This window comes from Podarcis bocagei (assembly GCF_964188305.1).
Source record: "Podarcis bocagei genome assembly, chromosome: 7".
Lineage (NCBI taxonomy): Eukaryota > Metazoa > Chordata > Lepidosauria > Squamata > Lacertidae > Podarcis > Podarcis bocagei.
In genome coordinates this window covers 378,741-391,871 of record NC_138132.1, presented here as the reverse complement: position 1 = coordinate 391,871, position 13,131 = coordinate 378,741, and the positions used below count along the sequence as shown (strand labels likewise).

The window sequence follows — 13,131 nt, the reverse complement described above, 5'->3', positions numbered from 1 at the left end:
ACAGGGCTTTTTAAAAATAATAACAATAGCAAGACATAGACAACATAGAGAGTTGCAGTCGACTAACTTTTGCTCAAAATGCACCCATGGAAATGAATGGACCTAAGTGGGTCATGGCCATTGGTCTCAATGGGTCTGCTCTGAATAAAAGTTAGCTGAACACAACCCTTCATTTTTACATATCTTCCTTTGCTTCTCTGTCCGTAAGACTATAAAATAATGTAATATAATAATAATAATATCATATCATATGTAATTATTTATACCCTGCCCATCTGGCTGGCTATAAATCTGCAACAAATCAACCAAAAATAGATAAATAAATGTTTAAATATTGAAGACATTTCATAAACATATTTTTATAATATTTTATTGATTTTCCAAAAATAACAAAAATAAAACAATAACATTACAAATTCATAACCAAAACCAGACAAGCTGACTTCCCCCTCCTCCCTTCCTTGGTTCCACTATTTGTCAACATACTGCATGTCCACTGTAAATTAAAGAACCTTTGGAATGACTTATAATCCATTCATCATGTAATGACAAGTAGTTCCAGAATCCTGCTAATGGATTATAACCTGTGTGCATTGCTTCTGCATATATGAATATTGAAGACATTTCCTAAGGCCTGCAGAAAGAAAACTCGAGCTGCTCTTGTGAACCGCTTTGAGGTCCGTCTGTTTGCTTTTGCAATACTTTCTCCCGAAAGGGATGGATGCCAATCAGGTGCGAAGGCGGCAGCCCCCCCCCGCCCCCCGGTCTCACCGTGACGTGTTCGTAGTCCTGGCCCAGCTCCGGGGACCCGGCCACCACCTCCTTCTCGGCGATCCAGTGCTCCAGCTCGTCCACCTCGCGGCTCAGCTGGAAGAGCCAGTATTGCTGCTCCAGCCGGGCCTTGCGCTCCTCCACCAGGTCCTTCAGGGAGACGTAGAGGCGGTCCACTTGCGACTGGCGCCGGCTGACCTGCTCGCTGCCGGAATAAAAAGGGCCGTCAGGGGGGAGGGCACCAGGGGGCCGGGCGACACCACCAGCTACACATGGCCATAGGCCGACAGACTGGTGGCTTGGTTCCCAAACGCCGAGAACCCGGAAGTGAGTGTTCTGCTTTTGGAACAACCTTCATAAAGCGAACGTCCACTGAGGCTGTCCGCTATTGTTTCTGGGGCACCTGCACCAATCAGAAGCTGCGCCTTGGTTTCTGAACATTTCGGAAGTCAAAGAGATTCTGGAACAGATTAAGTTTGGCGCTTTTGTTTTTGCTCTTTATTTTGTGTTTTTGTTTTCAAGGCTTTTTCAGTTCATGTGATTTTGTGACCGTGTGGAACCCAGTCCAGCTACAGATTGATTGATTGTGTGACTGCGGAAAGGGATAAAAGCCCCCCATCCAAACAAGGACTATCATCAGTGCAGGTAAGGGAAAAAATTCATTTTCATTTTTATCATCTACAATACTGTCTTCTTTATTTTATAGTACAGGACATTGATTCTTCCTTTCATTTTATGGATCAGTGCTCTCATTAGATAGTAAAATTCATGTTCAATTGCTGTTTTAGGGGTTGTTTTTAAAAGTCTGGAACGGATTAATCCATTTTGCATTACTTGCTATGGGAAAGCACGCCTCGGTTTTGGAACGCTTTGGTTTTGGAACGGACTTCCGGAACAGATGAAGTTTGAGAACCAAGGTACCACTGTATCATGATATGGACTTCAAACCAGGGTATCTTGCTATATTGCTCAGCCCTAGTGGGGAGAGGGCTAGGGCCAAGTGGGGTGGGCTGAGGAGGGGGCAGGGAAGGAGGTGGGGGGAGGACAGCCGACCTACCTGTCCGGGTGCCCCAGCTCCAGCAGCGCCCGGCACTGTCGCGACAGCTGAGCGATGGTCTCGGCGTAGTTCTCGACCGTCTGTTCCATCATCAGGTGTTTCTTCAGGAGCTGGAGGGTGCTCTGTTCGTCCTGAGAGGACAGAGGAGGGGGCATAAGGACACCGGGAGAGCCAGAGGGGAGCCCAGCCAGCCCAGCCTCCTCTTCTCACAGTGGCCTGAGATCCTTAAGGACCGAGGAATCCAGATAGACTGCCTCTGGGGCTGGAGGCTCCATCAGAAGAGCCCGGATGCTGCACCAGGCCAAAGGGGGACCTAGAGCGCAACATCCTGGTTGCACAGACGTCCCCGTGGGGAACTTGTAAGCACCAGAGCAAACTGGGGGATGTGATGCATAAGTAGCAGTCAAGTACAAGATTCCTTGTTTTCCTAGAGTGGATATGCAAGGGGATGTTTGGACCAGCCAGTCAAAAACTTCCTGTTTCCTCCTGGCCTGGAGCATCCTTCCTCTTGCATGTGACTAGAGGTGGGCGTGGCCTTACCTGTGCAGGTAACAAAAGGACGAGGCACGCAGCACACTCTCTCCTCTCTTTTGGACTTTGTCGTTGGAGCAACAGCTCTCTCTTTTTTTGGCTAGAGATGCTCTGTTGGCTTTTCAAGGAGACCATCTCCATATGGGTTAGACTCACATGTATATACAGTGGACCCTCCAGATATGAATTGAATTCGTTCCGGGGGTCCATCCGCAACCCAAAAAGTCCATAGGCAGAAGCACTGCTTCTGCGCATGTACGCGGCGTGATTGAGCGTTTCTGCGCATGTGCGCATGGCGAAACCTGGAAGTATCCTCTTCCGGTTTTGCCGCGTTCGTAACCTGAAAGTTACGTATCCAGAGCGATATGTAACTAGAGAGTCCACTGTACTTCTGTAAGTCTGCCTTCAGGGATCCATCTGTGAACTGATGATGCTGTGAGTAAACTACTTTTATATACTGTCATACCTCAGGTTACAGCCGCTTCAGGTTCCGTTTTTTTGGGTTACGCACCCGCTGAAACCCGGAAGTACTGGAACGGGTTACTTCCAGGTTTTGGTGGTCGTGCATGTGCAGAAGCACTAAATCGTGCTTTGCGCATGTGCAGAATCGCAACCCTTGCGTGCGCAGACACGCCACTGCAGGCTGCAAACACTGTGGGTTGAGAACGTGCATTCCGCATGGATCACGTTCGCAACCTAAGCGTCCACTGTATCTTAAATAAGATTGTAGTGTGTTTATTCTTTTAAGAGGGAAATAAGAGATCTTGCCAGGAATCTATATTGAGAAACTTGCACAAGCCTGAAACCAGCTACCCACTGTGTGTTTAAAGGGGAATGTTTAAAACACTGCTAAGTTATGGAACTTGCTAGCGCAAGTTGGGAAGGATATTATCATCCTCTCCTGCCTCCCTGAACATTCCCACACAACCCCCCCTCCCAGAAGCCATGGAGGCAGAGCTGAGTCTTCTCCCCCGTGAATTTCTCCTGTCCCGGACCAAGGGATGGGGACTCGGCCTGCCCAACGCCTTCCGACAAGCTGCCCGCCTCTCCCCCCGGCCCAAAATGTGGGGGTCCCCGGGCCCCTCTCCCCACCTTGCCCTTTTCCTCGTTCATCATGAAGAGCTCCTGCTCGCTCAGCCAGGCCTCCACCTCGGCCACGTCAAAGTAGAACTGTTCCACCTGGTAGGTGGCGTCCAGCAGGTGCTGCCGCTGCTCGGTCTCCTCCTGGAGGGCGCCCCACATCTCCGAGAGCTTCTCCAGCAGCAGCCGCACGGGGTCCACCTCGGGGGTCTTGATGGTGGCGATGCTCCTGGCGCGCTCCAGCACGTCCTCCATGCGGGGCTTGTGCACCTGGATCTCTCGGCGGAGGTTCTGGCGACCGGGAAGAGGGAGAGGCTTTCAAATTGTTATCAGGGGTTTTTAATGTTTACACCAGCACCCCACTGGTCCTCCAAGGAGCGCAAGGTGGCTTTCGGGCTCTTCCCCCTTCGTCATTTAATCCCCACAACAACATCCCAGTGAGGTAGGCTGGGCTGAGAGTAAGTGACCGGCCCCCAAGGTCATGGCCAAGGGGAGGATTCGAACCCGGGTCTCCTAATCCGACTCTCTAACCCAGGGCCAGGTTGAGGTTTGAGGAGGCCCTCAGCTACTGAAGGTAATGGGGCCCTTTCTATGTCCAGCCGTCCTTTGTCCACAACAAATTGTCACTGTTTTTTGTGTTGAATAGATGCTAGATGGTCATTGATGGACCTCATAGGTAGCTAAAGCCATTTGCCCATGTTGCCCTGCAACCAGTGAATGCAGAATGCAGGCACCCTATATATAGAAAGGAGCAAAACAGGGATATTTGGGGAGCAGGCTAGCAGGCGGGGCCCATGACTTACATCCTAGGAGCCTACGCAGCACAAAACACGGTTGCTGTAGGTAGGTTTTATTTTATTTGTTTTTTATCTTATATTTTGGAAATGTACATCCAGTTTTTTCCCCTTTAATTTTTTGGGGGCCCCAAGAGAGTGGGGCCCTAAGCTAGAGCTTGTTCAGTTTATATGTAAATCTGGCACTGCTCCAACCACTACACCACACTGTCTCTATATGGCCCAGAAGGAACTGTTCAGATGGTGGCGGCGCCTCTGATTTCGGGGCTCTCCTAGCTTCTGCTTTTCTGAATCCAGGGCAAAACAGGCTCCCCCCATTGTTCTTCCCCCCTGTCCTGGGACTCCCCAGCACCTCCCACACACTCTGCCCCCCCCCATGGCTTCCTCTTCGCACCTGGTTCTTCTTGATGAACTGCTGGACCGTTTGCAAGTTGCTCCCGTGATCCTTCAACGTGGCCAAGGGAAGCCGGTCCTGCACCCAGATCTAGAAGCGGGTGGGGGAGAAAAACAAAAGTGCCCCTCCTGTGAGTACAGTTCCTAATGGTGGAAGAGGGACAGTCCCCCTTGGCATCGGAGCCAAAGCACAGGTGGAAAGAGGACCCATCACATTGGGGGGGGGGGACTCATCGCTCCCCCAAAGACACCTTACAACCAACGGCTCTTCAAAATTCCTTCTTCGTTTGACCAGCTTTTTGGCTCTCAGCTAGCAGAGGCACTGGGATCATTCCTCAGTATGGGGCAGATCCACATGTACATATTTGTAACTAAGTCTGCCTTCAGGAATCCAGCTGTGAACTGATGTGAGTAAACTTCTTTTATTGACTTTGAATAAGATTGTGGCGTCTTTATTCTTTTAAGAGGGATTCAAGGGAACTTACCAGGAACATACAATTCAATCTGAGACTGAATTGTATAATAGTGAGAGGCTGACACGAGCCTGCAACCAGCTATCTGCTGTGTAAAGGGGAATGCACTCTGCTAAGTAAAGGAACTTGCTAGCACAAGATAGGAAGGATATTAATAAACAATATATCCTCTTCTGCCACCCTGAACATTCCCACATCCGAGTTATGCATTGCCTACAATAAACAACTTTTATTAAGAAATAAAAGGTTTGGGGGTATATGTGATTTTTGCGGAATCCTTGGAACCCAAACCCCGTGGAAGATGTGGCCAGACTGTGCTCCTGGGCAGTCCTCACAAAGGCCACTGTCCCTCGTGATCCATGCTTCTGGTTTGGTGGCGCCACTATGACTTCTGCAACCTCCGTCAGACGAGCCTGACCTCCAAAGCCCCCAGGAAGCAGACTTTGCCCCCAACCCCAAAGGCTGTGAGCCCCCAGTGCGCTTGGGGATGTGTATAGAAGCTAGGAGAGGATATATTCTTAGATATTATCCCTCCTTACTCACGTCTGTGAGTTCAGCAGAGGACATCCCCTTTGCAGCAAAATAAGAAGGCTGTCGATAAGCTAGATTTAGCCTTTTAAGTAATCCAGGATGCTTCACTGAAGACTGGATTTCCTGGTATTTCCCCCTTTTAATAAACACACACTGTATTTTTCTGTGTATAAGACCCCCCCCCCCCCGTGTATAAGACACTCCCTATTTTGGGGTATTCCAAATAAAGAAAATGGGGGGAAATGCCCAGAGTTGTTGAGCAAACGCCTGCAGTCCAATGTCCCCTCGCCGGAAGAAGCCGCCAATCGCCCGCCCAATTGCCGCAGTGACAGCCAATCAAGCCCAGCCCAGCCCTTGCTGCAGCAACCAATAACACTCTCTGCCTCCAGGAAGCAGCATATAACACCCCCCCAATGCACCACCCGTGTATAAGATGATATTTTATAAAAAAACCTCGTCTTATACACAGAAAAATACGGTATATTATACATACAGTCATACCTCGGGTTACAGACACTTCGGGTTGCGCACCACGCCGAACCCAGAAGTACCAGAACAGGTTACTTCTGGGTTTTGGCGTTTGCGCATGCACAGAAGCACTGAATCGTGACCCACGCGTGCGCAGACACGGCGCTGCGGGTTACAAACATGCCTCCCTTACGGATCACGTTCGCAACCTGAGCGTTAGAATAGGATTGGAGCGGAAACTCAGACTCGGCAAATGTCCTACATCCCTGGTCATGGATGAAGCATGCAGAGAAGAGATCACATAGCAGGGATCACAGAGAGAGCAGGCCAGGACGCTTGTGCCTCTTTACCTGTCTGGACACGAGTGGCTCTCACAGGGAGGATTTTCTGCAGACCCTGCGAGATCTAGCTTCCTCTCTCTGTGTGCCTTTCTAGCAATCAGTGTGGGATGCGATACACAAGTAGCAGTCAAGTACAACATTCCTTGTTTTCCTAGAGTAGACATGAAAGGGGATGTTTGGACCAGCCAGTCAAAAACTTCCTGTTTCCTCCTGGCCTGGAGCATCCTTCCTCTTGCATGTGACTAGGAGTGGGAGTGACCCTACCTGTCCAGGTAACCAAAGAGATGCTCTAGCCACCAGAGGACACTGGGATTATCCCCCAATGGGATAGATCCACATGTATATCCTTTGTAACTAAGTCTGCCTTCAAGGACCCAACTGTGAACTGATGATGTGAGTAAACTTCTTTTATATTCTTTATTCAAGACTGCCGTGTGTTTATTCTTTTAAGAGGGATATAAGGGAAATTACCAGGGACGTAATAGTGAGAGGCTTACACAAGCCTGCATCCAGTTATCCGCTGTGAGTTTAAAAGGGGAATGTGAAACTCTGCTAAGTAAAGGAACTTGCTAGCGCAAGTTAGGAAGGATATTAATGAATCCTAATGATATCCTCTCCTGCCTCCCTGAACATTCCCACAATCGGAAGTGCTCCCTTTTGAGGGCCTGGTTTCAGATTCCCCCCCTTCCCTCCTCCGCGCCCCACTTACGATCTCGTCCTCCAGGTCGTGGCTGACTTGGTGCACCTCCTTGGAGGCCAGCAGGATCCTCCGGCGCTCCTTGAGGGGCTCGATGAGGCGCACGATGCGGGTGCCCACGGCGTTCTGCCGCTCGTCCACCATCTCCTTGCTGGCCGCCTCCAGGGGCAGGGCGGCCACCTGGGCCTGCAGCTCGCCCACCTCCTTGTACCATTCCTCCACCTGCGTCTCCATCGTCTGCAAGACAGAGAGGAGGGAGAGGAAGAGGAGGAGGGGGCTGGGCCGGGCCAGGAGGGGCTCCGCCAGCGGGGGGGGGGCGGGGCGGCCACCCAGGAAGCCCGGGAAGAGGCAAGTGCGGGCACAAGGCAGGAGGGGAAACACCGGCCATGAACCGGACGGCCCCGTCTCCTCCAAGCTCTCTGCCGGGCCCCTTTCCATGGGGCTGGGTCTCACGCTGCCCCTGGCCCCTGTCTGCATGCTCAAAATGGGAGGACTGCACACCATTCTCTCCCAGCCCAAGGCAGCCTGACTTGCTGTCAGCATCACCCCCCCCCCCGGGAGCCGTGGGGCAGACAAGGTCTTGAGCAGCAAATCCTCAGCACCCTCAGGAATCTGCTCATCTCAGGGCCCCTAACATCAGATGCCCGGAGAACGACTACGGAAGCCTGTGGCTGTCCTGTCCTACACCTACGGAGCAACCTGGACCTCCACACTCCCCTGTCTGCACAGCGGCAGGATCAGGGCCATGGCAGGTGCATTTGCTGAACAATGGCTGACCCACATGCTTGGGGGGATGGAAGAGTGGTATAGATGGGGGCCTGGCAACCTCCAAGAGCCTTTGGCCCCCGTCCCTCTGCCCCCCTGCTCCCAGTGCCCCCCCCGAGCCCAGACTACCAAGCGCAGCGTGTTGGGAAGGGGGCTTGGCGCCATGGAGGGAGCAGGCAGGCAGGCAAGCGATTCTTGGCAGCTGGCGAAAGTTCATGGGAAACATGGGAAACAGAAGAAAGCAGATGGAGGAGAAACGAGGGGGAAGGAGATGGGGAGGGGTCTCTGCGTCCGTCCGTCCGTCCCCTCCCATTCCAGCATCTCCTTGGGAAAACGGGGGGGGGGGGGGGAGGAAAGCAGAAATGCAAAAAAGGCGAGACAGATGGAGTCAAAGAAAAGGGCTACTGTACCGCCATGCAGCGTGATGAGACAAATCGCACACTAGGATGTGATGAGCAATGGCCGCCTCTGCACTGCCGGGGGCTGCTGGGGAGGGAAAAGGGAGAGGTTGGTGTGAGGGGGGAGGCGGCTGGCCGGCCAGCCAGCCCCCCTCTTGCCGGGAGCCGGGCTGCCCCTCACCCTCCCCAGATGGCGCGTGGCTCCCGGGGGAGGAGGGGGAAGCAAGGCCCCCCACGGCCCCAGGGGAAAGCAGCACCCCTGCGCCCCCGAGAGGCACCCACTCCATCTGCCCCCCAACTGCTTGGGTCTCTGACTTCATTGCAGTTCTATCCCAGCTGTTCCTCCAAGGAGGTCAAAGGCAGCATCCCTGGTCTCCCCCCCCCCATTTTATCTCCACAACAACCCTGTGAGGGAGGCTGGGCTGAGAGGCAGGGACTGAGATCGAGGTCACACCCAGGGAGCTTCATGGGGGGGGGGATTTGAACCCTGGTCTCTTCCAGGTCCTTCTTCTCCGGCCCTCTCCCCACTAAGCCACCACTGGCTCCAGTTTTCAGCTCAAGTAAAGCAAGAGGGATCGGGCTTTTTAAATTCAGAAGTCCCCCCCCCCAGGGCTAAATGAAGGGTTGACTTTGTCTAGTGCTGACAAAGAGCCCCCCCTCCGTTGCAGGGGTGTGCGCAGTCACACGGACCCACAAATCAAAGGGGAAACTTTTAAAAAAACACCCACCCTCTTCCCAGTCTCTCTTGAAGAAAACCTCGCAGAGAAGGGGTGATGGCAGGATCGGCCCCCCTTGAGAGACCCCCTGTCCAGTCAAAGCAGCAGCTGCTTCTCTCCTGCCCCCCTCCCCATTCAGCTGCCAAGCCCCACTCAAGGTCTGAAAACAGGAGGCCGTGATGGCCGCCATCCTGGAGAGATTGAAAAGAGACCAAATTGTAGAAAGGAAGCCCCTCCGGGAGGAAGCCTCCAGGCCCACTTTCTTCCTGGCAGCGCTAACTTTCCGTGCAGAGGGATCCACACAGGATCACTCACTTCCCTTCAACGCAGAAAACTTGCAGGGCAGGAAGGAGGCTGGGCTGCAGCCTTCAACCTTGAGATGCTAGCTGTCTATTTGGCAAGGCATTCCTTGGTACGGAGGGGCAGCCAGGAGGGGTCACCTGGGGACGTGGAGTGCGGGGCCACCAAGAGACAGATGCCCCCCCCCGCCTTCCAGCACAACTCAAGAGAACGTCAGAAGTTCAGAGTTGGAAGATTAGTGGTATCTTGGTTCCCAAACGCTGAAAACCCGGAAGTAAGCATTCCGGTTTCTCAGAAGCCAAATGTCCAATGCGGCTGTCGGCTTTGGTTCCGGGGCACCTGCCTGCACCAATCAGAAGCTGCGCCTTGGTTTTCGAACATTTCAGAAGTCAAACGGACTTCTGGAGAGGATTCAGTTTGGCACTTTTGTTTTTGCTCTTTATTTTGAGTTTTTGTTTCTGAGGCTTTTTCAGCTGATTTGTTTTTGTGACTGTGTGGAACCCAGTTCAGCTACTGATTGATTGATTGGTTGTGTGGCTGCAGAAATGGATAAAAGCCCCCCAAACAAACAAGGACTACCATCAGTGCAGGCAAAAAGAAAAATAAATTTTACTTTTTATCATCTACCATACTGTCTTATTTATTGTATAGTATCGTACATTGATTATTGCTTTCATTTTATGGATCACTGGTCCCAGTAGATCCATGTTAAATTGCTCTCTTAGGGGTTGTTTTTAAGTCTGGAATGGATTTTGCATGACTTTCTATGGGAAAGCGCGCCTTGGTTTTGGAATGCTTTGGTTTAGGAACGGACTTCCAGAATGGATTAAATTTGAGAACCAAGGTCCCACTGTATAATGGAGCAGAGCAAACACAGTGGGGCTGAATCCTGAGAAGGCAGAGCTGCTTCAGGACTGGGGACCCAACCTGTGACTGATGGGGTTGCTGCCCCCCCCCCCAAGGATGCAGGTCTGTAGTCTGGGGGCACTTCTGGAATCGGGGCCCCCAGGACTTCTCAGGCTTTGGTGGTGGCCAGACCTCTTTTTCCGGAGGTGCCTGCGCAGATGGCAGGCTGTTCTTGCTTCCCCTCTGGACTACCGCAATGCACTCTGTGTGGGGCTGCCTTTAAAAAGGGGTTCAGGAACTTCAGCTGATTCAAGGGGGCCGATCCTTGGTCCTCCTCCTCCTCCTCATCTGATCCCCACAACAACCCTGTGAGGCAGGTGAAGGCTGAGAGAGGCAGCGACTGGCCCAAGGCTACCCAGTGAGCTTCACGGCCAAGTGGCGATTCGAACCCTGGTCTCTCCCAGGTCCCAGCCCAGCCCTCAAACCACTGGGCCAAACTGCTGTCTCCCACGTCAACCTGCACGCTTGCCAAAGCCATCAGTCAGGCGCCATCTATCTCAAAGCCCACCTGGTCGGGAACGGGGAGGGAGCCCCGGGCTCTGAAACGCCCCCCCCTTTGGGGAAGGTTCGCCTCACCTGCCAGTGGCCAAGATTGAGCTTGCCAGAGCTGCCTCTGGACAGAGCACAGACTGCGCCAGGATTTGAGCAGATGCCCGACTTGCGTTGGGGCTGCCACAATTTCTTCCTGCCGTGTTTGCGGAGCCTATTTCTGTCTCGTTGTTGTTATGCGTTTGGGGAGTCGGGTTTTATTGTTCTTGTTAATTCAGGTTTTATGGCTTCCTTATTCTATCTCGGGAGCCTCCTTGGACTGTTTCCCCCAGGAAAGACGAGTTACAACTTTTCAGACGAGGAAGAGAAGGGATGTGAGCTGCAGTGGTCCAGCTCCCAGGCCCGGCTGGTCTCCCCCGTGAGCGCAGCGTCCCCAAAGGGGACAGCGAGGCTGGCAGGGCCCAACTCTGGCCCCGCTCATGGAGGCAGCACACAAGGAGGCCCAACCCCACGGCCGGGGCATCACGCATCTCCCTGGGCCCGGAAGGGATCCCTGGCAGGCGAGGTTTGTCCAGCGCTGTGGGGTCAAGAGATGCAGGGGAGACGGAGGTGCGGAGATGAAATGGTGGAGGCAGCCGTCCTTCGGAATCCCCGTTGCTGGAAGCCACAGGAGGGGAGAGGGCTGCTCTGGGGCTCGGATTCTGCTCAAAGGTTTCCCAGGTCAGCCACTGTGAGGTCAGGATGCTGGACTGGGGGGGGGGTCCACTGCCCTGATCCAGCAGCCAGGCACTCGGGTTCTGATGGAGCCTCCAGATCCAGAGGCAGTCTATCTTGATTCTTAGAGGTATTGGGCCACTTGGCCTGATCCAGCAGGTTCCTCTTATGGCTGGGGGTCTGGCTTGGCCTGGCTGCTCTGCAAGACACCCCCCCATCCTTCCCAGTGCCCCTCTAGAAAGCAGGGGTGGTATGGAAGGGTTCACTGGGGAGGTTAGCCTGACTCTTCCTGGTGATGGGGGGCTCACGAGCCGACAGCAGATGCCTGCAGACCCCCCCTCCGAGAGGAGAGGGCAATCTGCTCCCCACCCCACCCAGGGGGGGTCTGGGCCAGCACCCCAGAAACCCCTGCCTCTTCCCACAGCCCCACCCCCAACATGCCAGCCCTGTGCCCCCCCCCCTCGAGACCCACCTGGAGCTTCTTGAGGTTGCTGTTGACGCTGGCCAGGTCCGGGCCGGAGTCCACCAGGTGCAGCTGGCTCTCCATGCACAGGAGCCGCTTGTCGAGGTCAGTGTAGCTCTGGACCAGGTGCTCGGCCTTGGTGGCCTCCAGCAGCTGCCGCGCTTTGGCCTGGGTGGTGGACTCCAGCTCGGCCCAGCACAGGCGGATCTCGCCCAGCTTCTTCTTCACCGTCTCGGCCAGCTCCGGCTTCTCCGCGATCAGCTGCTGGCCTTCCTGGGGACAGAGAGCCGGGAGCCGTTTGCCTGCGCGCCCCGAGGAGCCCAAACCCTCTTTGCCGAAAGGGATCCCTCCCCCTGGCCCTGGGAAAGGCACACCCCTCCTGCAAGAGCACGCAGGTTGTTCTGCTGTTTTATTTGGGGTCGGGGGCAAAATTCCAAACGCAAGACAAGGCCCTGGAGATGCGGAACTCCCTGCCACTGGACACCAGGCAAGCAATTTCCCTGTACTCTTTTCAGCGCCTCCTTAAAACATTTCTGCTTAGATCAGCCCTCCCGGATATGTAGAATGATGCTGTCCGTTTTAGTCTGTCCTTAATTTATTGCTGATTTTGCCTTTTGAATGTTTTATCATTCGTTTGTTTATTAGGTTTATATAATGCCCTTCATCACAAGATCTCGGGGGGTTCACAAAATAAAATGCAGGATAAAAACAAGTAAATAAGTAAAACAAAACAGCAAAACAATAACCCCCCCTTCCCACAAGCTGTAGAATATTAATCAGCCAAAGGCCAGGTTGAAGAGGCACCTTAAAATAGACAATGGCTTTAAAGAGACGCTTTTGCGTGTCAGCTGAGGTGGGGTTTTTTACAATCAAGCAGTGAATACCTTTCAAGAAATAAATAAGTAAAAATTTTAAAAATGCAGACTGTCTTAATGCTCAGCTACACAGAGAATAAGGCCGAGGAATCAGATGGGGGAGCTCCATGTTTTGTCTCAGGGACTACTGGAGAGCCCCTTGCCATCTCTCCCACCAAAAGAGCCATTTTTGCCAGCGGAGGGCAAGGCAAGGCAAGGGGTCAGAGCCTGCCACAGTAGTCCCCTGGCCTGTGAAACTGCCTCCCTCCCACCCCAGAAGCACCGTGAGAAGGCAGCCAAGGGGAAACAGAGTCTCAGAAGCCCCAGAGTTTATCAGAGCCCAACGTGTTTCACCAGTGCAAACTTTCTTCCTCAGGGGAAACCTCTAAA

General features: G+C 53.2%; 1 protein-coding gene across 3 annotated transcripts in view; it reads right to left on the bottom strand.

The window, feature by feature from the left end:
- SPTBN4 (spectrin beta, non-erythrocytic 4) overlaps positions 1 to 13,131 on the bottom strand; it is a 92,174-nt gene that overhangs the window by 20,813 nt on the left and 58,230 nt on the right. For all 3 annotated transcript variants that reach the window (XM_081200110.1, XM_081200111.1, XM_081200112.1), the window contains 6 exons: positions 11,897 to 12,160; positions 7,149 to 7,373; positions 4,628 to 4,717; positions 3,452 to 3,730; positions 1,829 to 1,959; positions 772 to 976 (listed from right to left, as the gene is read on the bottom strand). In XM_081200110.1, the coding sequence (XP_081056236.1) occupies positions 772 to 976; positions 1,829 to 1,959; positions 3,452 to 3,730; positions 4,628 to 4,717; positions 7,149 to 7,373; positions 11,897 to 12,160 (1,194 nt within the window). The remainder of the gene's footprint in view (positions 1 to 771; positions 977 to 1,828; positions 1,960 to 3,451; positions 3,731 to 4,627; positions 4,718 to 7,148; positions 7,374 to 11,896; positions 12,161 to 13,131) is intronic.